This window comes from Pipistrellus hanaki (genome assembly GCF_964339955.1).
Source record: "Pipistrellus hanaki genome assembly, chromosome: 11".
NCBI classification, from domain to species: Eukaryota; Metazoa; Chordata; class Mammalia; order Chiroptera; family Vespertilionidae; genus Pipistrellus; species Pipistrellus hanaki.
Genome location: NC_140513.1, coordinates 44,525,372 through 44,553,344, shown reverse-complemented (window position 1 = coordinate 44,553,344; position 27,973 = coordinate 44,525,372). Strand labels below are relative to the sequence as shown.

Sequence of the window (27,973 nt, the reverse complement as noted above, 5' to 3'; positions counted from 1 at the left end):
TTTAGTAAAAAACATTTAAATCCCTAACATAATTACAAATATATTTGTACCTTGTAAAAAAAAAAAAGTTCTTCAAAAGCTTATTTTTATTCTAATTTACATACTGACATGTTATTACAAATGTATTATTTAGTACCTTACTACCTGAATAAAGTTGGTAATGGAAATAGTTATTAGAAACCTTAAAGCTGATACCATGTAGAAAAAATATGCCCTCAAACACAAACACACACACACACCTTAAAATCCTTTCCAGTTAAAAAGAGCACATTTAATATTAATATTTATCTTCTCTGACTACTGTAACAGAAAAGATTTTTTTCAAAAAGCATAAACCGCAAGAACAAAAAGTGGGAGATAAGGTAGTATCAGAAAATCCTGGAAGCTGGAAAGTATAAGGGCAGAATCCTTAACTGGCAGTAAAGAATGTTGAGAACCACTAAGTTTACATTATGGGCACACAAAGGCTTGGAAAGTTAGATGTCTCTGAAAGGCTGGACTCAAAGCAGGACTGGTGTAAAGCCTGTGTAAGCAGCAGTGAGGTCTTCCAGGAGTACTTCCCAGTTTGAGCTGCTAAGAAACAACCCACCTCCACTCTAACAGAAAACTGGAGGGTTTTTGTTGGAGAAAAACAAATAAACAAACAACTTCCAGTGATCTCTAGACCTCAAAAAAAAAAAAAAAAAAAAAAAACAGGGATAAGTAAAAGTTTATATTCTGAATCTGGACCTTCTAATCTAACTCTTCCACAACTCAAATCCTAGAATACTTGGTCAGCCAGGTATATACTTTCTGGAAAGGACTCTCCTCAAATGCACTTTGGATACAGAGAGGGAGAATAATCCAGTTAGCTCACCATACAGTAAAGATCATAGTCAACCAAACTCCACAGAGCTTATCAACGAACCCAACATTTTCTTTTGGGTCTCTATACAGCAACCAAATTCATAAATTAACTAATCATATATGAATTAACCATTCATTGTGAAATAATGACATACAAATAAAGGAGTATAGAATCCTCTGGATGATGGTGGAGAGCCCCAATACTCCTGTGTTAAAGGCGTGTATAGTGAGCAACACACCAAACTAGAGCAGGTCAGAGGCTCCTAGAAAAATTTCTTCAAGAATATGAAATGGGAGAGACACCAAGATGGCGGCATAGGGTAGACACCCGAATGCAGCCTACCACAACAAATTTGAAGTTAGAACTGAAAAACAGGGGAGGCATTGCTCTGAAGTGCCGGATGGCTAGCTGAGAGGAGGCTCTACCATCTGGGAAGGAGAGAGAAGGCACGCTGAACCTCAGGAACTGTGAAGGTACGGAGAACTGTGTGCAAGAAAAGGTGCTGGCTTTCTCCCAGCGCGGGGAGAGGAAGGGCCGGACAGAGATTGCTGCTGGCTTACTACCGGCACACAGAGAGGGCGGGCCGGGCTTACTCCCGGTGCGCGGAGAGGGCAGACAGCTAACGCGCAACTGGCTTTCTTGTTCGAGAGGAAAACAGAATCAGCCTATTGCTCTGATAGACGGCCCCAGACAGGGAGAGGCCAGACTGTCAGGTAGTGGGCAGAGATCTCTCAGAGGTGTGTGAAGCCAGAGGCCATTACTGCGGGACTTGGGGAGGAGCCCAAGGGAAAACAGTTTGTCTGCACCAACCTGAGACTCCGCCCAATCTCTGGCTGAGCACAGAAGCTCTCCCAGAGGCTGGCTTTCTCTAAGGAGGGACTGGCAGGAACCCAAAGCTTGTCTGTGCCTTTACCAAAGAGGTGCGCGCGCCTGCAACCAATCTTCCGAAACTCTCCGAGAACAGGTCTTTTCTAAGGCGAGACTGACAGGGAACCAAAGCTTGTCTGCGCCACCCCGAGACCCCGCCCTATCCAAGCAGAGTACAGAAGCCCTCCTAGCTGAGACTCTGCTGATCCTCACAGCCAATTGGCTTGGAGATCAAAGCTTCCCAGTGATACCAACAATAAGCAAGGCTTAACATCAAGACTGCACACACAGCCCACAAAGGGCTACACCAAGACTGTCCACCGCAGGTAACTGGGAAGGCTGTGCTACTGGGCTCTACCAGAACACCTAGAACACAAAGCTATTCCATCAAATCAGGGAAACAACTAAAATGCAGACAAGAGGAAGGAGACAAAGGAAGGAGATGGAGGAAAAGAAAAGATTGGACATTGAGTTCAAAACTACAGTTATAAGGTTATTCAACAATATCCTAAAAAAGGCCGATAAAATAAATGAGACCTATGAGGATATGAAAAGGGAGCAACTAGAAATAATAAGGGATCAACAAGAAATGAAGAAAACATTGTCTGAAATAAAAAATATTATACAAAGTCCTAAAAACAGACTGGAAGATCACAAGAATCAAGACAAAGATTTAGAACACGAAGAGCCAGAGGACACTCCTCTGCAGAAGGGAGAAGATAAGAGAATCCAGAAAGTTGAAGATAGTGTAAGAAACCTCTGGGACAATTTCAAGCGAAACAACATCAGAATTATGGGGATTCCAGAAGAAGAGAGAGAGCAAGATACAGAAAGAATACTGAAAGAAATAGTGACAGAAAACTTCCCCCACTTGGGGAAAGAAATAGACTTACAAGTCCAGGAAGCCCGCAGAACCCCAAACAAAAGGAATCCAAGGAGGAACACACCAAGACACATCATAATTAAAATTCCAAGAGCAAAAGACAAAGAGAGAATATTAAAAGCAGCAAGAGAAAAGCAGGTAGTTACCTATAAAGGAACACCCATACGATTGTCAGCTGATTTCTCAACAGAAACCATGCAGGCCAGAAGGGAATGGCAAGAAATATTCAAGGTGATGAATAACAAGAACCTACAGCCAAAAATAATCTACCCAGCAAAGCTATCACTCAGAATCAAAGGACAGTTGAAGAGCTTCACAAATAAAAAAAAGCTAAAAGAGTTCATCACTGCCGAACCAGAATTATATGAATTGCTGAAGGGGGTTATTTAGGAAGGGGAAGAAGATAAAGATAAAAATTATGATCAACAAATACGTAACTATCAACAAGTGAATCTAAAAACCAAGGGAATTAAAAAAATCTGATGAACAATATTAACTGGTGAATATAATAGAATCAGAGGTATGGAAGGGGAGTGGACTGACGATTCTCGGGGAAAAGGGGAGTGAGGGTGCGGGAAGAGACTGAACAAAAACTGTGCACCTATGGATGAGGACAATGGGGGATGGGGAAAGGACAGAGGGTGGGGTGGGAACCTGGTGGAGGGGAGCAATTAAGGGGGGGAAGAGGATCACATTTGTAATAATCTGAACAATAAAGATTAAAAAAAAAAAAAAAAAGAATGTGAAATGATAGGACACCTATGTGTTTGAAAAAACTGAGAGGATATTTACACAACCAGCTGACAGTTTGGGGTTGAGTTACTGGTAAATACATAGAAACTAAGCAAATGTATAGAACTTAACAATTATTAATTCCAAGTAGGAGAAAAAAATCTACAAAAGAAAAAGAAAAATATAACATCTCACATGGGGCAGATACTAATATAAGTGTACAAAGCAATATCAATGTAAACAATGAATAGTAATCTAATCAAAACCACAATAGCTATGCTGGAAAGTATGTGGGGAAGCTGGGAAGAGGGAAGTACATGGTCATTTTCCACAGTTGGAGGTATATAAACACAGCCTAAAAACCAAAAGTTAAAGAAAATAGAGTAGTGAAATGAATAGCAAAATAAATAGCAAAGGAACAAAAAGTAGTTGCCTACAAGAATGAAAATTGGATGTGAAGAGAGCAGGGAGGGCAGGAAATCTCTTTTTCCCCCCAGCATGCCTAATAGATAATTATTGGTCTACTTATAATATATATATATATATATATATATACATGTGTGTGTATATATAATTTTTATTTTAAAAATTCACAAGTGAATGGGGTGGAAGGAGTAGACTTCTGTAATACTTTCAACAATAAAGATACTAAATAAATAAAATTAATTAACAACAACCCATAAAATCATAAATTAAAAAATGGGGGAGGCCGAAACCGGTTTGGCTCAGTGGATAGAGCGTCGGTCTGCGGACTAGAAGGTCCCAGGTTCGATTCCGGTCAAGGGCATGTATCTTGGTTGTGGGCACATCCCCAGTAGGCGGTGTGCAAGAGGCAGCTGATCGATGATTATCTCTCATTGATATTTCTAACTCTCTATCCCTCTCTCTTCCTCTCTGTAAAAAATCAATAAAATATATATATTTTTAAAATTGGGGGAGAATTTTAGTAAAGATAAAATTATTCAATGCACAATAAATAAAACAAACATTCAAAGTAAGCCAGTCATACCTCTGCAGTAAATCTACTGGACACTGGTGTAATAAATCCCACTTTACCATCATTAAACACCACAGCAAACCCATCAAGAGTGGCACAGTATTCCATGTCTCTGATGTGCACATCTGCAAAGCCCAAGAATGAACCTGCTGATAAAAAAAAATAAGTGCATGAAATAATAATTCCCTCACATTCTTGCTTAAAAACCCTGTAAGGATAGTTAAAAAGGCAACAATAATGACCTAAAAACACTAAACAATGCAAGTACTTCTTCCTACTGAGACACACACAAACACCTCCCTTGCATAATTAATTCCAAAGTAGAAAAATCAAAGTTCATCCATTGCAATATCTAGCTAGGTTATATAAAATATTAATCATCTGGTTCTACCCCATGCAGAAAGTATAACTACCTCTAGATGATTGTAGATCTAGTGAAAAGGGTACTGTGGAAATATTAATAGCTTTCTTTCCATTTGTCATTCCTTCCCAGTGAATAAGATGAAGCTGTCCATCAGCAGTAGCAACCAGGAGATCTTCCAACACAGACTGCAAACTGTAGGGAAGTAAGCAATTTATTATCAGTTACCTTTTAAGAGAGCATACTGGGAAATCAATGAGTATTAATATAATTGCCCTAGAGAATATTCATTCAGAGAAGATAATGAAACCACTTACAAAACTGTCATTTATTTATAATTTAGTTACCGTATTTTTCGGACCATAAGACGCACCGGACCATAAGACACACCAGTTTTTAGAGAAGGGAAATGAAGAAAAAAAGATTCTGAAACAAATAGTGTCCTAAAATATTTTATGTGCATTAAAACCCAACATCACAGTCATAAACACATGTAATCAACCCTGTAAACAGCAGCATTTAGAACCATTTAGAACCATTATTAACAAATACAGTCAGCAAAAGACAAAATGTACTGTAAAACACAATAACGAGAGACTTCAGTAATAAATTAGAATAAAGTTGAAGATTTATGGTAAAGGTTCTGCTGAGATCTACAGTACGCCTACCCAGTAGTCAAGCACGGCAACAGAGGGTGGAGAGGAATGATCGGGGGAATAGACGCGGCATTCTTCCGGGCACAGAGTACGGGCCAGCAAGGGGTACAGGCGATGATTACGGTTTGGATTACGCAGTTACCGTACACCGCACCTGGGCTGACATGGAAATATGGCTGCAGCGAGGGCATGGAGGCTGACTACCATACATGGGAACTCCTCTACCACTAGGGGTTTACAGAGCGGGGCAGACACTCTGGGCACGGAGGAATGGACAGTGGCTGCAGCAAGCACACAGAGCCGGGCAAGCACACAGAGACCACACAGAGCCGGGCAAGTAAAAAAACTTTTTTTTTTAAAGTATATGTGTAGGCTATATTTGGACCATAAGAGGCAGGGACTTTTCCCCCCCACTTCTGGGGGGAAAAAAGTGCGTCTTATGGTCCGAAAAATACGGTATATAGTAACTTTATGTGTAATTCAATCTAGAATCAGAAATTATGGAAGAAATGGAAGACTATGGGCAGCCACAGTCACAAATTTGATGAACTGAATTAAAAACTAGAAGTACTGAACAATAAATTAGGAGACGGAAGGACAAGTGGTAGCTAACAATTAAAGAGGCAGAGAAAATATAAAAAGAACTAATGAAAGGATGACGATCTGGCCAAGAGCACAGAGTAACAATCCGCACACCCTGTCCAATGGTTCTTCCACCTGTGATAAAGTATTCTGTTTCTGCACTGTCAAGCACAGTAGCCACTAGCCACACATAACTACACTCTTGAAATATGGCTAGTGTGACAGAACCAAATTTTAAATTTTGCTTACTTTGAACTAACGAAAATGAATTCATTTGATTAGTGTCTGGAGAGCACAGTTTTAGACCACTGTGCTTCCAAGGTTATGAGTCTCAATTTGTTAATTTACTGAACAAATACTTATTAAGCTTATGCTCTGTAGCAGGTGCTATGCTCTCTGTTGGAGATTCCAAAGTCAATAAAATAAGTTTTTCCCTTCAGAAGAACTCCCAGTTGATTAAGTATTAAAAAAATAATTATGTAATATTGATCTCAGCTCTTACTGATATTTGCAAAGAGATTATTTTTTAAATATATTTTTATTGATTTCACAGAAAGAGGATGAGGGGGAGAGAGAGAGAAACATTAATGTTGAGAGAGAATCATAGATTGGCTGCCTCCTGCAGGCCCCACGCTCAGGATCTAGCAGGCATATGCCCTGACCAGGGATCGAACCATGACTTCCCGATTCATAAGTTGATGCTCAACCAATAAGTCACACTGCAATGTGATTTAACATTTACTTACTGAATGGCAAATAAATGCTTACTTGGCTTATTCTTACCTGCCCAGTCCCTAGTGCAGTGCTAGTTATATTTGGCAGTAATTGTTTGTGGAAGAAAGAAAAAGAAAAAGGGGGGAATCCATAAATGAAAGTGCAAAAGTACTGACAAGAAGAAAGAAAAAGAGAACAGGGAAGAAATAGCAGAAATTAGTACCAAGAAAGCCTAGGAACTAGATGAATTTAAGAAAGAGAACTCAAGAGTATCAAAGTAGCCGAAACCGGTTTGGTAGCCTGGGGACTGAAAGGTCCCGGGTTTGATTCCGGTCAGGGGCACGTACCTTGGTTGCAGGCACATCTCCAGTAGGAGGTGTGCAAGAGGCAGCTGATCGATGATTCTCTCTCATCGATGTTTCTAACTCTCTATCCCTCTCTCTTCCTCTCTGTAAAAAATCCATAATGGTAAAAATGTTTTAATTCTTAAATTAAACCTTCAAATTTTTTGGAAAGTTGAGTTCAATGACTCATTCCCCAAGGATTTGAGATAATACTGAAACAGAGTAGTAGAACTTGTCCCCACAAACCAGATCCATCTCTTGAACACCAGAGCATTTATAATCAAGTAAAATTCCCAGTTTTAATGTTCACTTTGTTAAGTATTATATGTGTTCTTTCATTTCAAATTTATATTTTTGTGATAAAGTTTTTATGTAGCATGTGTTGAGCAGAATACAAAAACTTAAGTTTTAGATCTGCTACTACATGTCAAAAGAGGCAAGTGAGCAGAACAGTCATTGTTTTACCAGTGATTTTCATTCAGCAGGACTCAACCTATGTTTTTTTTTCAAACTATATTTTTCTCCCTCTCCCCTGCTCCTATCTTCCTAGAATTACTGCATATGACCAGGTGATCCTGCAGCATTTTAACTGCCTGCTAGGCAAAACTCTTCTGACAAAGTTAACGGAATTAAGAATCTCTACATCATCACTCACAATGCTGTGACAAAATATGCCAACACATGTGAGTAAACAGGAAATGTGACCAAGAGTCAAAAGAAAAAAAAATCAATCAACATAGATACATGCAATAACCTCATGTTGGATATAAAGATAACAACTTTAAAATAATTGTGATAATAATTTAAAAAATCTATAGAAAAGACATATAGGCTCATTTTATTAGAACTAAACTAACTCATTAAACAAAGGCTGATGTCACTGAATAGTTCCAAAGAAGTTAAACACGTTGTTTCAAGCCATTCAAGTGCCTGTCAATCACTGATTCCCTCACTCACAAAGCTCTAACTACTAAAGGATTATTGCTTGGCATCACGGGATATCAGGACCCTGTACCAGGAACCAATATCCATGTCTTTACAATTATACTCTTTTTTAAAAAAAATATTTGAAACAACATAAAAATATTCTATATCCTCAGTGAGCCTCTCTAATTACTAACTTCATCCTGGGCTTTATAATAGCTACCTGATATTCCACAGGTGTTTTTAAAATATATATATATATATATATATATATATATAATTTATAATTATCAATTCTCAAATATGAAAATATATTTAATGGCTAACTAATATTAAATACTATATATTACATACAGCTTTTCTAAGTGCCTAGGATGGAACAAGATATGGAATAAACTATGGTATTTATTATGATTTATTGTGTGGTAATGGTTAGTACTTTTTACCTTTCTGTCCTCAATTAATAATAAAATTTGGATGCTTAACATTAATCCTACTTTTTTTTTTAACAAAAAAATTTAAAAGATAGCAGTAATGTTTGGGAAAAACAAATTAAAACACTCAGATAATAAAAAATAAATTAATGTTTAAAAATGGCAGTACTTTTGCCATCTTATGCCTAAAAGCAACAGTGTAACCATTACCCATAACTGTATATGACATATTTTTGGTAGTGGGAGGGTAAGTTGTACAACATGGCAGGAATTCTTTGTCTAAAGGCTCTTTTTCTATGCTATTTCCATGAACCACACAATTGTTGCCACCAGGTGGAGATAGAACACCATGCTATAAAGTTCCACTCTGTTTGGCAGACATTCAAAATCTCTTTGCAACAAATTACATTCTTGAAAAAATATCTATGTGCTGAAATAAAATCTGAAGAGCAACTTTTTGAACAAGGTGATGAATAATGTGTATTCAACCTTTTATAACCCTGATCACATTTAAGCAAACACAAACCAAAAGCATTTTTTTCTATAAGGAGAGTATATAAAAAGATAGATTAAACAAGGCAAGACAATTGCCAACCACCTATATGCAATTTCACTTACTATGGACCAGTATCTATACTATATGCTAACAAAATAGTGAAAGAAGCTATTCATTAGAACTGTGAATCACAAGATATTTTTTAAAAAACAGGTATATTTTTATAGTTCAATATATTTACATATTATATCCATTAGTTCAGTATTTAGTAAGAGTACATAGTAAAAAGTCTTTTTCCCCAAAACTGTCCTCCTGCCACTCAGTTCTCATGCCTAGTCTCATGTATTCTTCCAGAACAATACAAAGTCTAACACCACCAGCTCCTTTGGAAAAGAAAAACAAATATAGCATTCCTGAACACAGCACACCTTGTTTTTCACAAAAAACAAACAAACAAACAAAAAAAAAAAACTTATTTGATACGTTTTCTTCAGTAAAGAATACCCTCACTGGATTTACAGATGCATCTTATTCCCACTGTACAGATGTAAGAAAATATATTTAAACAGATCCCTACTGATAAGATATTTAGGTAGTTTTCAACCTTTTCCTACTGTTAACAATCCTATATAACAAAAGGTTAATATGCAAATTGACCGAACGGCAGAAAGACAGGTCGCTATGATATGCACTAATCACCAGGGGGAGCGGCACTTAGCCAGAAGCCAGGCAGTAGCAGTGGCACTGCTAAGGATTCCCCAAGGGGTCCTGGACTGTGAGAGGGTGCAGGCCAGGCTGAGCACTTTCCCTTCCTACCCCCCTCCCAGTGCATGAGCATCATGCATCGAGCCTCTAGTGTACAATAAAAACCCTGTAAGTATGTCATTCCCAATATGTATTATTATATTTGCAAGACTAATTCTCACAAGTAGAAATGTGAGGCAAAGGCCATGAACATTTCTAATTTTGATAGATATTGCTTAATCAATTTCCATAGAAATAAAATGTCAAATGTGACGTAAATAAGGAAATAAAGGTACTGTCATTTGTTTTTCTACCAATGAATATAAAATAATTTGTGCTCCCTTGGTACTCTGATCTTTTATTACAAAACCCTTACTGACACTTAGATCAGAAAGCTCAACCTTCTCCCAAGTACAGACATAATTCTCCAAAAGTTGTAGAGGCTATAAAAATAAAGGCACTTCTCTTTTTCTCAACCTTTTCTCATCAGTATCTTTTAAGTAATATGGACTATGACATATTGTTCAAACAACTTGTAGATCTTACTTTAAATACAAATTTCTAAAATAACATTATAGTATATCCAATTTATGGGCTTTATTATAAAGACGTAAGCATAATAATGTACCATCTATAAATTTTTAAACTTTTATAAGGATTAGTCAAGAATTTCTAGGGTTAAAAAAGTTATCCTCAATGAAAAGACATGAAATCAACCTTCTTATTGAATTGATCAGATGATTAACTAACTACATTGCCTATTATCACAAAATGCTAAATTTAACCAAAGTACTGTACCTTGTAATGGGTGCTTGCAAATCCAAAACTTTCTTCATCTCTAAAGTTAATGCGGGAGCACACTGTTCTTCCTTAAAATGGGGTGTCCCCTTCATTTGTGGGCTTCCTCTAAAACATAGCAAAGAAAAGGATTACAGAGAAGAAACTGTGTTCATTCTTTAGGTTCTCAGTTGAAAAGCAGACCCAAATTCTACTATAGCAGGCATATCTGTTTATTAATTAGAAATAAATGCGTTTGACCAATGTAACTTGTGTTGGAGAGGTGGGAGTGAAGGGAAAACCAAGAATCTTAAGAAAAAACACAAGATAAAAGTGAACATGCAAGAAAACCAAAAGAGATTTTGTTTTAATTATCTGACTGTCTTTACTGAGATGAGCAACTATGGGAAGATATACACCATTCTATATAGTGTAAATCCAAAGTGACCCAAATCATTTCCTCATCTTACCTTTCTCCATACCTCATCTTTCATTTCTATCCTTTGGGTATGTATTAGAATTAGGTCTGATTTAGGGATGCAAATAGATGTTTCACAAAATACTTGGCAATAAATAGCAAAATGGCTAAATTTGAAATTTTTGTGGCATTAAATGGCTGCAACTAGAGTGGCTGGAATGAGGTCAACATAACCAAGCTGTACCATGCAGCCACTTAAAAGGATTATAAAGCTGCCCTGGAATCCTTATCTCCACATGGCATAGGACCATTTTTCTCAATGCCTGTGTTGGAATTTAATAGCTGTCTCTTTTCTTACTATCAGCTATCATGTACTCTTGGCAACAATTAGTCTGCCCAAGTCATCTCTCTTTCTCTAGTCATTTATAACCCTGGAAACCAATTTGTAAATACTATTAAAACTATGTGCAAGGAAACTAACAAGAGCAATAGCTTTCAAGGTACTCCACTTTTGAAAATTACTTTGATTCTCAGAAAGCTTTCTGCTTAGTTTTTAGACTCCGATTATTTTCCATATAGAAGCTTAGTGACAATCTAGTGACTGATGTGCTTAGTTTAGGTCTGGAAAATTTATGCTTTATTTCCTTAATATACTAATGAAGTTCTCCAATTCTGTTCTCTTTTTCTAGAACTCCTATTAGGTTAGATATTGAAGCTTAAATTAACTTCTAATATTCCCATGACTTTGTCTTTTGTTCTATATCCTGGGAGAGTTCCTGAACTATTTTTTCCAATTCTTTTATATGAGCTTATTGTACTTTTTATTCCAGGATCTTTCTCACCCACCTCCCCTTTTTTCTTATAGCACCATGGTTTTTTGTTGTTTTAATTAGTATCTGAGGTTGTTTATCATTTCCTCAAAGTGTTTTTGTTTCCTGCATTGCCTATTTCCTTTGAATTTCCCTTTTTTCTATAATGCCTCTTTTTAAAATTGGACACTTTCCTAAAATGGCTAACAATCTTTGGCCATTAATTAACAAGAGCAAGTTAACAAAAACAAGCTAATTATAAGCTCTGTGTGTTTAAGTTGAGTTTGACTTTTAAAGCAAATTTAGGTAAAGCCTGGCTTTTCAATTTTAGAAAAGCAACAGCACGGTTGGGTTGGTAGAGAGGAAATGAGTTGTTTAGACATGATGAACTTGACATTGCCTAGGGACATCTAAATGGATATATCCTGGTAGGTGGGCCTGGAGCTCAAGAAAATGGTACTACATTAAGGAATAATTAAAATGTAGAACAGAAGAGAACACAGAACAAAACCCTAGGGAATAAAGCATAATTTAGGTACTATATAGTAATCTAAGGTTTTGATTTAAACATAATGAATAACATCTTTATGAAGTAGATGGCATTAACTTCATTTTTCAGATGAGTAAAATAAAACTCAGATAAAAGAAAGGAACATGATTAATCCTGAAAGCTAAGGAAAGCCAATGAAACATTTTATGTAGGGAAACAGCATGCAAATTTTATGTCAGCAAATTCATTTAGGGAAAACTATAAAGATGGTTTAAGAAGGTATTATAACAATCCAGGAGAAAACTAAAGTAGTGTTGCTAGGAGAAGGAAACCCCACATGGATTACATCCAAGGTAGAACACACAGAATGCACAGAAGATGGAATAGAGAGGACTTGCTACAGACTGGCTAGTAGAGCCACGAGGCAGGCAGGACAAATAAAATCAAGCAAATGGTGGTGTCATTTACAGAAAAAGAAAACTGGCCATAGGCTTTCCCAAGATTGTTACTTAAAAATAAGAATGAATTTCTTTCTTTACACTTAAAAAATTTCTACCTTCTGATTTTTCAACTATAAGTTAATAGAACCTAAAACTTATTTCAATAATATCTTCTAGAATACTCTTCCCCTGGGTGTATGTTTTATTTTCTCACCTTTGATATCTTTTTATATGTCATGATCTCAGTGAAGATTCTGACCACTCTATTTTGAGTTATGTCCCCACTCACTATCCCTTGCCCTGCTTTATTTTTTCTTCAGAGAATGTATCTCATTTGCATTGTATTTTACTTATTTGTCACTGTCTACTAGAACACAGCTCTCTGCATAGTTTTTGCCACCCCCAACCCCTTTGTTTTACTGCTGCATCCCCAAGTACCTATAATAGTCATGGAGCTTGGAAAAATTCCATACTTAAACAGAGAGATGGATGCATGAAAATAAGTTTTCAGAAAGAGGTAGGCACCCTTATCATCAGCCTGTGTGTGTGTTTTTTTTTTTTTTTTTTTAAAGCTTTTTGTTTATATTATCACACATCCAGACAGCCTTCAATCTGGTAAGAACCATGTGCAGGGTTCTCTGAATTGGGCAGATCTTTAAACACTTCTATCATTCTTTGGGTTTAGGTGCCAGTCTCATATTTTTGGTCAACAGGGCATTTATACAATATCATCCCTAACATTCTTATTAGTAAGTGGCCATGCAATTAAGATATAAGCTAATGGGTATATAAAATATACAAAGTTCAATAGTTAAAGGTTGCACATGTACATTTACAGTTATATACATATTGAAATAAAAATACAAATGTGATGTTTTGAGAAGATCAAGGAAATAAAGAAGTTAGTTTATTCTCCAGAAAATTAACACTAAAAAAAAAAATATTGAGGGAAACTTTCACATTTATAATTCAGACCTCTTTTTTCCTCTAAACTTGTAATTTAGTTTGTTTCTGAATTTTTAAAAAATAGATATTTTATTGATTTTTTTACAGAGAGGAAGAGAGAGGGATAGAGTTAGAAACATTGATGAGAGAAAAACATCCATCAGCTGCCTCCTGCACACCTCTTACTGGGGATGTGACTGCAACAATGGTACATGCCCTTGACCGGAATCGGCCCTGGGACCCTTCAGTCCAAAAGCCAACACTCTATCGACTAAGCCACACCAGTCAGAGCTGTTTCTGGATTTTTGAAAGAGTAGCTGTGTTAAGGTTATAAACCTCAAGCCTTGATGAGCTATCCTGTTCCTGCTTTCCATCTAGCACTAATTCATTAACAGTCTGCTAAATTCTCAAAATCTAATGAAATATACTGGAGTGGGGGACAGGAAGTTTTGATAGTTGTTTTAGAGATAATATCTACATTTTAAATATATGATAATTAAATGTACAAATTTTTTTAAAAAAGAACTTTGGAATCAATAGGCTAGTCTTTTAAAAATCAAGGTTAACAGAAGTGGAAAGATGAGTAAGAGGGAGGGGCGAAATCTCTGAATTCAACAAAGTATACAATAAGATAACATAGTTGTTGAAATTATTTTCATGATAATGAAATAAATTTGATTTGCAGTTTCAAAATCTACTAAAATCATATTTAAAGATAAATATATGAAAACGTTCTAAAGCTAAACACACATTTATTTTCTGATTTATCCCTGATTTATCTTTCATTAATTTCACTTCAAGTTTCAAGACACAAAAGAAAAGCCAGACAATCTTCAGTAGATAAGTCTATCCATGGTCTGAAGGGATAGTTTAATATATAGCAGAATTTATAAAGACACAAAAGATAAAAGTGAAACATTAATTAATCAAAGAATAAATGACTTTTGAGGCATAAAAAGTCATTTAATAAGACTGCCATCATTGTTGAAGGCTGACTCCGAATATCAATAGGAAGAATGCTGGAAACAGCACTCTGGAAACTACGAAAAGATCAGGAGGCATCTGACCTGTCTCAGGTGGAGCACACTGGAAAATGACATGCGGTCTGAGTTAAGATGCTGTCACATAATACAGGGAAGCGGAGATACTCTAGAAAAACTCAAGTGATGGACTCATAAGATTTAGAGCACAGAAACAAGAGACAATAGGTTCTATAACTGAGAAGACAACTACTAATTATTGGCCTCAATTATGATGCTTCTATTCTTCAAAACTATAATAAACCCTCCAGATCATTTCTCCTTTTTTTATTTCCTAATTTCTAAATAAATCCAAAGTAGAGAGCTAGATAGGCATAAATATAGTTGAGGCAATGTAGTATTAGTGATAAAGAGCATAAACTTTGAAGATACAACAATTATGTCTGAGTCCTGTGCCACTTAGTAGTGTGACTATGAATGAGTTACTTTGCCTCTCCATCTCTGGTGTGATTTGCAGAGTAATTGTACCTAACTACCTTACAGGGTGGTTACAGGGATTAAATAACTTGAAAAAGTGCTTAGAATAGCATCTTGAACTGCATAAATGTTTAAAATGACACAAATGACAACAATGATACACTGTCAAAAGTAAAGTATCTCTGACTGGCTTGAATGGCTCAGTGGTTGAGCATCCACCTATGAACCAGGAGTTCCCAAGTTTGATTCCCAGTCAGGGCATATGCCCAGGCTGCGGGCTCCATCCCCAGTAGCGGGTGTGCAGGAGGCAGCTGTTCAATGATTCTCATCATTAATGTTTCTAACTCTCTCTCCCTTTCTCTTCCTCTCTGAAGTCAATAAAAATTTTTTTTTAAAGTAAAACATTTCTAAAAACCCTCCTTAAATCAATATATGAGCCACCATTTTCCAGGTTTTAAAAATCTAAACTTATATAATCCTCCAAACAATTGAAGAAGGAAATACTTTTATTTCAATTTTACAAATAGGTTCTACAGAAAAACTACCAACTCGGACTAAGTAACTCAACTAGAAAGTGGTTTAGCACACAAATACACAACAGGCTGACTCTAAATCCTCGCATTCACTCTGCTCTGCAAAACTGTTTCCCTAGGAGAAATTTTTAATAAAGTTTGTGCAGCAGTTACTAAGAATAAAACTCTGGGGGGAAAATACCTTATTATCCAGTAAAACATAAAAAAAATAATTACTTAATACATAGTACATATTATTTGTATATTATATAAAATCATTTAAAATATTAGCAATGAGGTAAGAATTTGGTGAAGGAAAAAACACATTAGTGATAACAGCAGCTATCCTTTATTGATTTTTCCATGAGCAGGGCACTTATCTAAACATTTAATATGCATGATCTCACTTAATCCTTGGAAATAATTACTACTGTGATCTCATTCTATGGATGAGGAAACAGGTTTTGAAGGTATTAAATAACCAAATAGAAGTCATACAGCTGAACAGAAGCAGAGCTGACATTCAATTCCAGGTCTATCTGATGCGAAAGCCTGTTCTTTTAACCACTAGTATTTGTGCTGCTCTAAACTTATACACATTTTATTGAGCTCACGTACTCAAACTTAAAATCCCAATATGATATGTGAAAGAACGCTAAAGTAAAAAATAAAAACAATGCTTTTTTTAGTTCTATAGCCTAATATATACAGTCAAATACAGCCAAGTTCAAGCACTGTCAGGACTACTAGTAGTTAAGTGGTCTCCCCACAAGTCTTAGAAACAGAAGGCAAGAAACTTTTCTGGAACACAAAAGTGATTCTTAAAATACTATCCAAAACACTGTAGCCTAAAGTGCTAATATGCAAATGGTCATGCCCTCACACCCTAAGGCTCAGACATTCAACACCTGGGAGAGAGGAATGGGGACCGGCCAGGATGAGGCCCGGGAGAGGGACAAGCTGCCTGCCCTGTGGACCTGGGCATTAGCGCCTGCAGCCTAGGAGAGGGACAAGCCGCCCTCCTCATGGTCTCAGGCACCAGCGGCTGGGGCTATGGCCCAAGAGAGGGACAAGCCGCCCGACCCGCGTGCCAGCGGCGAGGGCTGCGGCCCAGGAGAGGGACAACCCGCACACCCCAGGGTCCCCATGGTTCCAGGCGCCAATGGCTGGGGCTGTGGCCCGGGAGAGGGACAAGCTGCCCACCCCCCAGTCCCAGTTCCCTGCGGCTATGCTGGCCCAGGCGAAGCCAGACCAGGCCCTGGGTGCCTGCAGCAGCCTGAGGGAGGAAAGCCCAGGTCCCGGTGCTTGCGACCGGCTGGAGGAGGGAATCCTGGGTCTAGGGTGTGGGGCGAGGCAGAGGTGGTTCGGGGCAATCAGACCAGCAGGAGAGCAGTTAGGGACAATCAGGCAGGCAAGCAGTTAGGAGCCAGTGGTCCCAGATTGGGAGAGGTAGCTGGACATCCCCCAAGGAGTCCCAGATTGGAGCGGGTGCAGGCCAGGCTGAGGGACCCTACCCCTCCACCCCCCAGTACACAAATTTTGTGCACCGGGCCTCTAGTATGTATATATGTAAGTCATGTTAGTGAGCTGGAATAAAGAAAACAATATTTTCACTGTTTCAAGACCTAGCCCATCTTTTATAGTATAAATTATCCCAGTTAAGTTCAGATTATACTGATTATTAATTTTTATTGACAAGAGCATGTGTAAAATTGACTTAGATGCAGTAGCTCAAAATGCACAAGTAAATGACATTTTAGACACTGATTACAAATTCTTAGTAAGATTCACAAAATTACTACTGAGAATGAAAACATAATAAGCTTCATGTTTAAAATTTCTAAATATATCAACTACCTATTACAATGTCCACACTATTTTAACATTATAATTTTTTTCTGCCAAAGGGTCTTTGCATTAAAGATTTTTATTGAAAAATAAGCAAATTAAATTTCATCATCAAAAGAATTTCTGTTCTTTACAAAAGATTTCCAAAACTCAGAACAGCTTAATTAACACTATATTTCTTACAAAAAGTGACTAATAGCATCAAGGAAAATCTAGTTTCCTAAAACCTATGAGCTACATGATGTATGTTAGCCTTTCCCAAAATATATTCTCCATAATATTAACAAATGTTAATATAAAAATAATAAGCCTTGGTCTTTTTAAAAATATATATATTTTATTGCTTTTTCTTACAGAGAGAAAGGGAGAGAGATAGAGAGCTAGAAACGTCGATGAGAGAGAAACATTGATCAGCTGCCTCTTGCACACCCCCTACTGGGGATTTGCCCACAACCAAGGTACATGCCCTTCACCGGAATCGAACCTGGGACCTTTCAGTCCACAGACCGACGCTCTACCGCTGAGCCAAACTGGTTTCGGCAGTCTTGGTCTGATTTACTGCAAATTTTTCCCCAGTTTGTTACTTGCCCTTTTAATTTTGTTCTTTTTGTTCCTATTCTCAGAAATGTAAATTTTCACATAATAAAATCAATTTTCCCTTTAACTTCTTACATTCATGATAAACTTTGGTTTATTTTAATCATTTCAGAAAATGAAATGAGATACTATCTATATTTCCATACACGTTAATGACTTGATCTTTCTTTAAAAAGATGTTATTCTTTAAAATTATATGTTCTTTTATTTTCAAAGTTCTTACAATAAAATATTCTTTCACTTTAAAAGTAAGGTTAAAAAAAGACAAGAAAAAATGCAAAATATACAGAATAACACAGTTTAAAGATCTAAGGCATGTTCCTTCAAATTCTTTTCTATTCACATACAAAAACATATACAAGAAAAAGTGTCCTGCCGAAACCGGGTTGACTCAGTGGATAGAGCATTGGCCTGTAGACTCAAGGGTCCCAGGTTCAATTCTGGTCAAGGGCATGTACCTTGGTTGGGGACACACCCCTAGTAGGGAATGTGCAAGAGGCAGCTGATTGATGATTCTCTCTCATCGATGTTTCTAACTCTCTATCCCTTTCTCTTCCTCTCTGTAAAAAATCAATAAAACATATTAAAGGAGGAAACAAAGATGGTGGCATAGGTAAATGCCTAACTGCAGCCTCACACAACAATTTCAAAAAATACAACTAAAATATAAAGTGGACATTTTCTAGAACTACAGGAAAGTTGACTGACTGGAAATTCTACAACTAGAAGGAAAGAGAAAACCAGAAGGAAAATCAGAGGAGCTGTAAAAGCCTAAGGTATGGAAACACACAGTGTGCACATGGGGAGAGGGCGGAGCCGGAGAGGAGGGGGCAGCTGAGTGCCTGAATGGCGTTCCCTAGCAGGAAGGAGACAAAAGCTCTGGACTGCTGAGCCCCAGTTCCGACTGCACTGAAACTCAATTCTAGACCAGACCCTAGGGACCCAGACTCATATGGAGGGAATCTGGGCTGTAAGGCGAAAACTCAGGGGAGCGGCAAAAGGCAGAACCCCGGAGTGCGCGCAAAGGACTGACTGTTGACTGTGCTGCTTGATTGCCCTAGCGGAAAGGAGACAAAAGCTCCAGACTGCACTGAACCCCACTGCCAACTGCACTGAACCCCAGTTCCAGGCTCATTGGGGGAGAGACTAGACTGTCTGGTAGTGGGCAAAACTCGAGAGCACCTTTCTCTCAGAGATGCTTGCAGCAAGTACCAAAGGACACTGAGGAACACTGATACTCAGGAACCTCATAGGGTGGGGTTGACAGGAAGCCAAGACTGTAGGCTCCACCCTGAAACTCTGCCCCACCCATGCTGAGCACAGAGGCTGTCCCCTGGCATAGACACACAGCTGATCCTCACAGCCAATTGGCCTGGAGGTCAGTTCCTCCCAGTGATACCAACAACAATTAAGACTTAACTACAAAAGACTGTACACACAGCCCACAGAGGGGTGCACCAAGAGTGTCCACCTCAGATAACTGGGAGGCTGACCCACTGAATCATATAGGACACCTTAACACACAAAGCCACCCTACCAAGGCAGGGAAAATGCCGAGACAAGGAAATAGATCACAAACGAAAGAAATGGAGGACAAAAAGCGACTGGATATAGAGTTCAAAACCACATTTATAAGGTTTTTCAAGAATTTCCTAGAAAAGGCCAATAAAATAAACGAGACCTATGAGGATATGGAAAGGGATCAACTAGAAATAAAGAACACATTGTCTGAAATAAAAAATATTATACTGAGTCCTAAAAACAGAACGGAAGATCGCAAGAATCAAGTCAAAGATTTGGAACACAAAGAGCCAGAGGACACTCCTCCGTAGAAGCAAGAAGACAAGAGAATCCAGAAAGTTGAAGATAGTGTAAGAAACCTCTGGGACAACTTGAAGCGAACCAACATCAGAATTATGGGGGTCCCAGAAAATGAGAGAGAGCAAGATACCGAAAACATATTGAAAGAAATAGTGAAAGAAAACTTCCCCCACCTGGTGAAAGAAATAGACTTACAAATAGACTTACAAGTCCAGGAAGCGCACAGAACCCCAAACAAAAGGAATCCAAAGAGGACCACACCAAGACACATCATAATTAAAATTCCAAGAGCAAAAGACAAAGAGAGAATATTAAAAGCAGCAAGAGGAAAGCAGGTAGTTACCTATAAAGGAACACCCATACGACTGTTAGCTGATTTCTCAACAGAAACCATGCAGGCCAGAAGGGAATGGCAAGAAATATTCAAGGTGATGAATAACAAGAACCTATAGCCAAAAATAATCTACCCAGCAAAGCTATCACTCAGAATCAAAGGCCAGCCAAAAATAATCTACCCAGCAAAGCTATCACTCAGAATCAAAGGCCAGATAAAGAGCTTCACAAATAAAAAAAAGCTAAAGGAGTTCATCACTGCCAAACCAGAATTATATGAATTGCTGAAGGGAGTTCTTTAGGAAGAGGAAGAAAATAAAGATAAAAATTATGAACAACAAATATGTAACTATCAACAAGTAAATCTAAAAACCAAGGGAATTAAAAAACCTGATGAACAATATTAACTGTTGAATATAATAGAATCAGAGGTATGGAAGGGGAGTGGACTGACGATTCTCGGGGAAAAAGGGAGTGGGTGGTGCGGGAAGAGCCTGAACAAAAACTGTGCACCTATGGATGAGGACATTGGGGGGTGGGGAAAGGGCAGAAGGTGGGGTGGGAACCTGATGGAGGGGGAAAAAATGAGGAACTTTTGTAACAATATGAACAATAAAGATTTATTAAAAAAATATATTAAAAATAAGAAAAAGTGTCCTTTCAACTTACTTAAGACATTTAACCTCTCCCCCTCGTGATCTCTTAGCAGCTCCTTGATAAGGATAGGAGAATACTAGAAATGGAGTATGTTAATAGTAATTCTGATTGTCTAAGAAGGGATATAGTACATTTACCCAAGATTCTCAGACTTAAAACTTAACTACAGAATTCTTTATTCAAGTAATGATAGTTCAAAAGACCTGGTAATTTTTTAAACACTATTTTGGAAATGCTAGCTTAGCTTATTTTAATCAATTCAGACAACCCAGAATTGTAATGTTTTTGTAAATTCAAAGTGTGCATATCAAATATTAAAATGAAAAACGAACTTACTTGGGATACGCTGGTTCATAAAGGTACTTGTCCCCTCTTGTAGATGTAATGTGGAAAAACAAGATGTAGCCATTTGCCGTCTGAAAGATAAATTTTATTTACCATAAATTAAAAGGTAAGACTATGAGAACCAGCAGAATCACACAATAATCACTTCCCAAACAATTCTGTCATAACAAGATGAAGGGAAATGAGATGAATGTGTACTTTGTACAGTACTGCACTGCTCTGCAACTTACTATATTCCACTCCTTTAGAAACTGCTCTCAGCTATTATGTGGTGATTCAAAATCTTAAGGAAAAAATATCACAATGAAACAAAGGAATTTTAAAGTAACTGACAACTTTCCTTTATTTCTAAACAAATTACATTCTAATTTATGTTACAGTGCCTCTCAGGTTGCAGTAGAACAGACTTCCATTTAGCTGGTGTGAAGGGGAGTATTAAAGGTAGCAGTGGGAAACAGAGTTAGAATGGCAGGTTGGGGCCAGATCACAGGAGACCCTGAATACTAGGCTAAGCAGTTTTGAACGTATTTTGTTTGCAACAGGAAGCCAATGCAATGTTTGAAAATAACAATATAAGAGCTGTGACTTAGCTATGCACAATTAAGATGCCTTTCAAGTGGAGAAAAATACTAGCTAAAAGTTTTGAGTTCTAGGTAATCTACACAAAATATAAAAATGATCTCTACTAAGATCATGACAATGAGAATAAAGAGAAAAGGATGACAGTAAACTAGAGATAGGACTTTGCAGCATATTGGTGACTAGAAGGGAATGCAAATCAAAAGATGCCAGAGTGCTTTTTTAAAAAATATATTTTATCGATTTTTTTACAGAGAGGAAGGGAGAGAGCTAGAGAGCTAGAAACGTCAATGAGAGAGAAACATCGACCAGCTGCCTCTTGCACACCCCCTACCGGGGATGTGCCCGCAACCAACGTACATGCCCGACTGGAATCGAACCCAAGACCTTTCAGTCCGCAGACCAACGCTCTACCACTGAGCCAAACCGGTTTCGGCCAGAGTGCTTTCTTATTATAAGCAAGGTTACAATGAAAATACACATATGCCTAAATACACCAGTGCTGTTCTGGCTGCTATGGCTCAGATGGTTGGGGTGTAGTCCCATATCCCAAAAGATGGTGGGTTCATTTCCCGGTCAGGACATATAACTCGGTTTCTGGTTTGATCCCCAGTCAAGGTGGGAGCCAACCCATCCATGGATCTCACCCACATCAATGTCTGTCTGTCTCTATTTCTCTCAAATAAAAAAACACAAAATAAAAAAAATCAATGAATACAATGGTGTTAATATTTGTCAGATATAATCACAGAAATGAGACAGTACTTAAAATTGATTTCAATGCTCCTTGTGCCTGAATATCTATTGTTTAAAATTTAGAAAAACTGCCCTACCTGGTTTGGCTCAGTGGATAAAATGTCAGCCTGTAGATTGAAGGTCCTGGGTTCAATTCTGGTCAAGGGCACAAGCTTGGGTTTTGGGTTCGATCCCCAGTGGGGGATATGTAGGAAGCAGCCAATCAATGATTCTCTCTCATCATTGATGTTTCTATCTCTCCTTTCCTCTCTGAAATTAATAAAAATATTTTTTAAATAAAATAAATTTAGAAAAACATTAGGAATAATTATGCCTGCCATAATAACTCGGAATCCTCAATTAAATAGTTAATTCATAATCAATATATTTCATGTCAGGTTAAAAAAATGTACAATACATTTGAGTGAAAAGGACCATCAAAATTAGTAAAGCTTCAGAACCCAATTACCTGGTATACTTTGGTTACCAGGAAAGTTCACTTATCCAGTACCCATTCCATGGCAACATATGCTTCCTTAACATTTATTTATTTTTTTAAATATATTTTATTTATTTTTTACAGAGAGGAGGAGAGAGGGATAGAGAGCTAGAAACATCGATGAGAGAGAAACATCGACCAGCTGCCTCTTGCACACCCCCTACCGGGGGATGTGCCCGCAACCAATGTACATGCCCCTGACCAGAATCGAACCTGGGACCTTTCAGTCCGCAGACCGACGCTCTACCACTGAGCCAAACCTGTTTTGGCTTAACATTTATTTTTATTATACCTTGACAGTTTATCTTTTATTTACTTTTTCTTTAAAATATATATATATTTTTATTGATTTCAGAGAGGAAGGGAGAGGAAGAGATAGAAACAGCAATGATAAGAGAGAATCATTGACTGGCTGCCTCCTGCACACTGGGGATTGAGCCCGCAACCTGGGCAAGTGCCCTCGGCCAGAATCGAACCTGGGACCCTTAAGTTAGCAGATCAATATTCTATCCATTGAGCCAAACCGGCCAGGGCGATAGTTTATCTTTTAGTATAAATGGCTATTTGCAAAGAATGATTGCTTTGCTGAGTAGATAATATAAAGACATCAGTGACCTTTCTCAATTATTACTATACTAGAGGCTCTAGGCATAAAAATTCATGCAGTAGAGGGGGGTCCCTCAGCCAAGTCTGCCCCCCTCACAGTCTGGGAGCCCTCAGGGGCGGGAGGCAACCTGGCGGTCAGGGGAAGGCGATGCCCAATCACACCTCTGCTGCTGCCACTACTGGCAGCGCAATCCTCGGCTGACCCTGGTTACCTGAGCCTCGGGTGGCCCTGAGTGGCTGGGCAGCCACCATCCGAGGCTTGCCTGCACCTCGGGGTGGCCCTGTGGGGGCTAAGGGGTCTGGGGGACTCCAGAGGCAGGCATGTAGGATGGGCCCAGCCTTGCCATGTACCTGTCGTCTTAGCGGGGCTAAGGGGACTGGATGCCATCTTTGAGAGCAGGACAGTCAATTAGCATATTCCCTCTTTATTAGATGGGATAATTATTCTCCTTCTGCATTAGTCTACATTATAATGTAAGAAATAAAAATTTAAAACAATCTTTTTTGTAGGCAGAGGCAAATAAGTTGAACCAGTAGAAATGGTTTATTTTAAGTTGAGTTTCTGGGTTCTGGAGAGATGGAAAGACAGAGGACACATTTCTAACCTTTTTCTTCTCAGAGTATGTTTACCAAAACTTGTGTGGATGGGCCTAGAGGGTGCTCTTGAGTTCCCTTGAGGAAGAACGGGTGCTGAGGGACACCAGGACAAAGGAAAGTTCTGCTTTGCCACTCCTTGAGGTTCTGGTTCCCTAAGTATGTCTTAAAAGCAGAGGCCCATGGCTGAATGTGACTGCTCCCAGAAGTGGATACTGACAGAGCTGTCCACATAACCCCGTGACTCCGGCCAGCATAGAAGTTGCACTGGTGAACTATACTGCTCCCAGACCTCAGGGTCTAAAGGAGCCTTCAGTTTACGGTCCTTCAACTAGAATAGGGGTGTCGAACTCAATCAGAGAAGGGGCCAAAATCTAAAATCCAGCCTAAATCGCGGGCCGAATGGTTTACTGAACAGTCATAAACTGACAATGTCATAAACTGACAGCGGAGTGCAGTGATGACAGCACGGTGCGGGCCACATTGCAAGGCCTGGCGGGCTGGATTTGCCTAAAAGTAGAGGAGACTCATCCTAAGCTTCAACATAGGAGAAGAGTTTATAAGCTGTTTGTCTCTGCAAACTACCATTTGAGCTAACACCTGTTGGTTTGCATGGCCAGAGAGACCCACAGGAATGCATGACCTCTATGGGTAGCAAACAGAACGCAAGAAAGGAAAATTCCGCTTTATGGGAGCTCAGTAACTTAGCATAATGCTCTCAAGGTCCATCCATGTTGTTATAAATGGCAAATTTGAGAGGTTTGCAAATAGTGAATAAAAAAATCAAGAAGTAACATAGGACATGACAAATCTTGTTCTGCTCTTCTATTATTTAAAAAATCATAGAAGACAATTCCTTAGCTGTAGAAACATTTGAGTCTTTAGATACACTGCTAAAATTGAAAAATCTACTTACTGACACAGCTATCATTGTACTATCTGGCCTCCATTCAGCTTGCTTGTAGGGTCCAAACTGAGAAGATGATTTCGCAAGTTCCTTGTAGGTTACGATTAACACACTGGGCTGGAAGAAGAGAGTTGTGTTTTATTAATGTATTATAAGAATATATACAAACAAATGTAAGATAATTTATCATGAAGTACCCAAAATACTTTAGTGATTCTAAAAGTGTAATAAAACATAATCAAATACTAAATCATTAATTACCTTAAGTTAGTCCAAGGAAATCAACTAAAAATAACCAAAAAGAAAGGTAATCTAAATAGGCCTATATCTATTAAAGAAATTGAGTTTCTAATTAATAATCATTAAAAAAACAAAATAGAAATAGGTGCAGATGTGTTTACTGGTGAATTCTACCAAATATTTAAGAAAGAAATTTAAGGAACAAATTCTCCACAATATCTTCCAGAAGACTGAAGCAGAGAGAATACTTCCTTTTTCTATGAAGACAGCATCACCCTAATACTGAAACCAGACAAAAGCATTACTAAAAAGGAAAACAACAGTCTAATATCACTCATGAACACAGCTGCAAAAATTCTCAACAAATTATCAAATCTAATCCAACAATATATAAGAAGAATTATAAAACACAAACAAGTGGGATTTATTCCAGGAATGTGAGGCTGAATCAATCGGTATTTGAATATCCATTAGTGTAATCCATCACAATGGGATAATGGAGAAGCAAAATACCCAGAATAGCCAATTCAATGTTGAAGAAAAAGAACTAAGAGAACTGACATTACCCAACTTCAAGACTTACCATCTATAATAATAAAAGCTAGTATGCTAATTAGACCGGACGTCCTTCTGGACAACCTTCCGGACTAAGCAGGGACTGTGAGGAAAGCCCAGGTCCCAGGTGCCAGCGGCCAAAGGAAGGAAGGCCTACGCTTGCATGAATTTTGCGCATGGAGCCTATAGTAAAGGTATAATAATGAAGACAAACTTGTACTGGCAAAAGAAAGAAAGAAAGAAAGGAAAGAAAGAAAGGAAAGAAAGAAAGGAAGGAAAGAAAGGAAAGAAAGGAAAGAAAGGAAGAAAGAAAGGAAGAAAGAAAGAAAGAAAGAAAGAAAGAAAGAAAGAAAGAAAGAAAGAAAGAAAAGAAAAGAAAAGAAAAGAAAATATAGCAATGGAACAGAATAGAGTCCAGAAATAGACCCATATAAATATAGTCAAGTGACTTTTAAAAAAAGAATAAAGGTAACGCAATAAAAATTGGATGGTCTTTTCAACAAATGGTGGTGGAATAACTGGACATTCACTTTCTACATACAAGAAGGTTCCACAGAGTCATCTTGTACTTTCTCTGCCATTGCATTAGAATTAGCTATTTTTTCCAGGCAATTCTGTTTCTCTTTTTTTCTGTTAATTCTCACCCGAGGATACTTTCCCCACTGACTTTTAGAGAGAGTAGAAGGGAGGGAGGGAGAGAGAGAAAGAAACACTGAGGTGAGAGGGATTGGTTGCCTTCGGCAAGTGCCCTGACCAGGGCTAGGGATTGAACCTGCAACTCAGGTATGTGACCTTAACCTACAATCGAACTCTGTGCATGGGCCGAGGCTCCAACCACTGAGCAACACCAACCAGGGCTCCTGTTTCTTTTTATTAAAGAATAGTATTTAGAAATCAAGATGTGGAAACAAGATATTTATTGCTAGTGAGATGTCATTGCTTCTAGCTTCTAGGCACTCTCAGACAACAGTGTAAAATACATTACATATCCCATATGTACGCATATACCTCTTTATATATGCATGTTGTTATACCCAGAAATACATGTGATTATAATCAAGCACATGGTGGTTCACTCTAGTCTTCTCCCTTTTAACGTTTTTTTGAGATAGGGAGAAACCTGGCTATTATTTCTCAAAATTAATTGAGTTCTTTGGAATTAACTATAACCCTATAAGAAACTACTAGTAATTTACAAGCAGAATAGTTTTTATGAATATCTTTTTTTAGTTTAGCCTTAGGATAACCAGTTAAAACACTGTTTTCCAAAGTTATGTAGGCCACCTCCTTAAAGGCTTTCTTTAATCTCTAAAACTAAATACAAGTTTCTCAGAAGCTAACAATACTCCAAACATATTAAAACTGCTAGACATTAACTGTTTTTACTTCAAATATCAACCAAAATTTAAAAACATCAGCAAGATGGCAGAACAGAAAACTTGGACTCTGTGACATCAGCAAGATGGGAGGAGTGACATCAGCAAGATGGCAGAACAGAAAACTTGGACTCTGTCCCCCACACACAGATTCAGTAACAATTCACAGAAAAAATTCTGCTTCTGAGTAATCCAGAAACTAGTTGAAAGGCACCTGAATGCTGAATGAATGTGAAATTAGACTAATCAAACTTGGTAGGGAGATCAGAACACCCTCAACAGTGCCAAGAAATCTTCCCATTCACAGTTAATCCCCAAGGAGCAAAAGACATAAACTCCATGTCCAATGCCCCAACCTTTCCACTGGCTTCTGTCTTGCCTGTCTTGGAAGTGACAGAACCAGCATAATCTAGCCATCCGACAGAGAATATAGATAGTGGCATGGACGTATAGTCATCTATCTCATTAGCACTGAGAGAACAAACATTCACAGCTCTTACTGGGCAAAAATAATATATCTATGGATGAGGACATGGCGGGGGGAGGAGAGGAGGGAGGTAAGGGCAGAGGGTGGAGTGGAAACCAGGTGGAGGGGAGCTATGGGGGGGGGGGGGAAGAGAAGGAAAAACAATTATAATAACCTAGTCAATAAAGGTTTTTTAAAAAGAATAAAATTAAAATAAACAAACAAAAAAGGTAACATATATGTGATTTAATACATAGTCTGTGTAATAACTAGCTTAATGTCTCAGACTTTGCATGAACTTAGTCATAATTCTAGTCAATTTTCAGATAAAGTTGCTACATAAAAGTGTAAGTACTTAATATATATTTAACAATGAATGAATGAAT

At 38.0% G+C, this 27,973-nt stretch overlaps 1 protein-coding gene across 5 annotated transcripts in view; it reads right to left on the bottom strand.

Moving 5' to 3' along the window:
* The window catches only part of RIC1 (RIC1 homolog, RAB6A GEF complex partner 1), a 93,022-nt gene that overhangs the window by 44,128 nt on the left and 20,921 nt on the right, over positions 1 to 27,973 (bottom strand). For 3 of the 5 annotated variants that reach the window (XM_084899578.1, XM_084899576.1, XM_084899575.1), the window contains exons 2-6: positions 24,960 to 25,067; positions 21,022 to 21,101; positions 10,380 to 10,487; positions 4,740 to 4,882; positions 4,339 to 4,475 (exon numbers count right to left, since the gene is read on the bottom strand). In XM_084899578.1, coding sequence (XP_084755704.1) covers positions 4,339 to 4,475; positions 4,740 to 4,882; positions 10,380 to 10,487; positions 21,022 to 21,101; positions 24,960 to 25,067 — 576 coding nt within the window. Of the gene's footprint in view, positions 1 to 4,338; positions 4,476 to 4,739; positions 4,883 to 10,379; positions 10,488 to 21,021; positions 21,102 to 24,959; positions 25,068 to 27,973 lie in introns of those variants that run through there. The other 2 variants (XM_084899577.1, XM_084899579.1) reach the window with 2 other exon arrangements.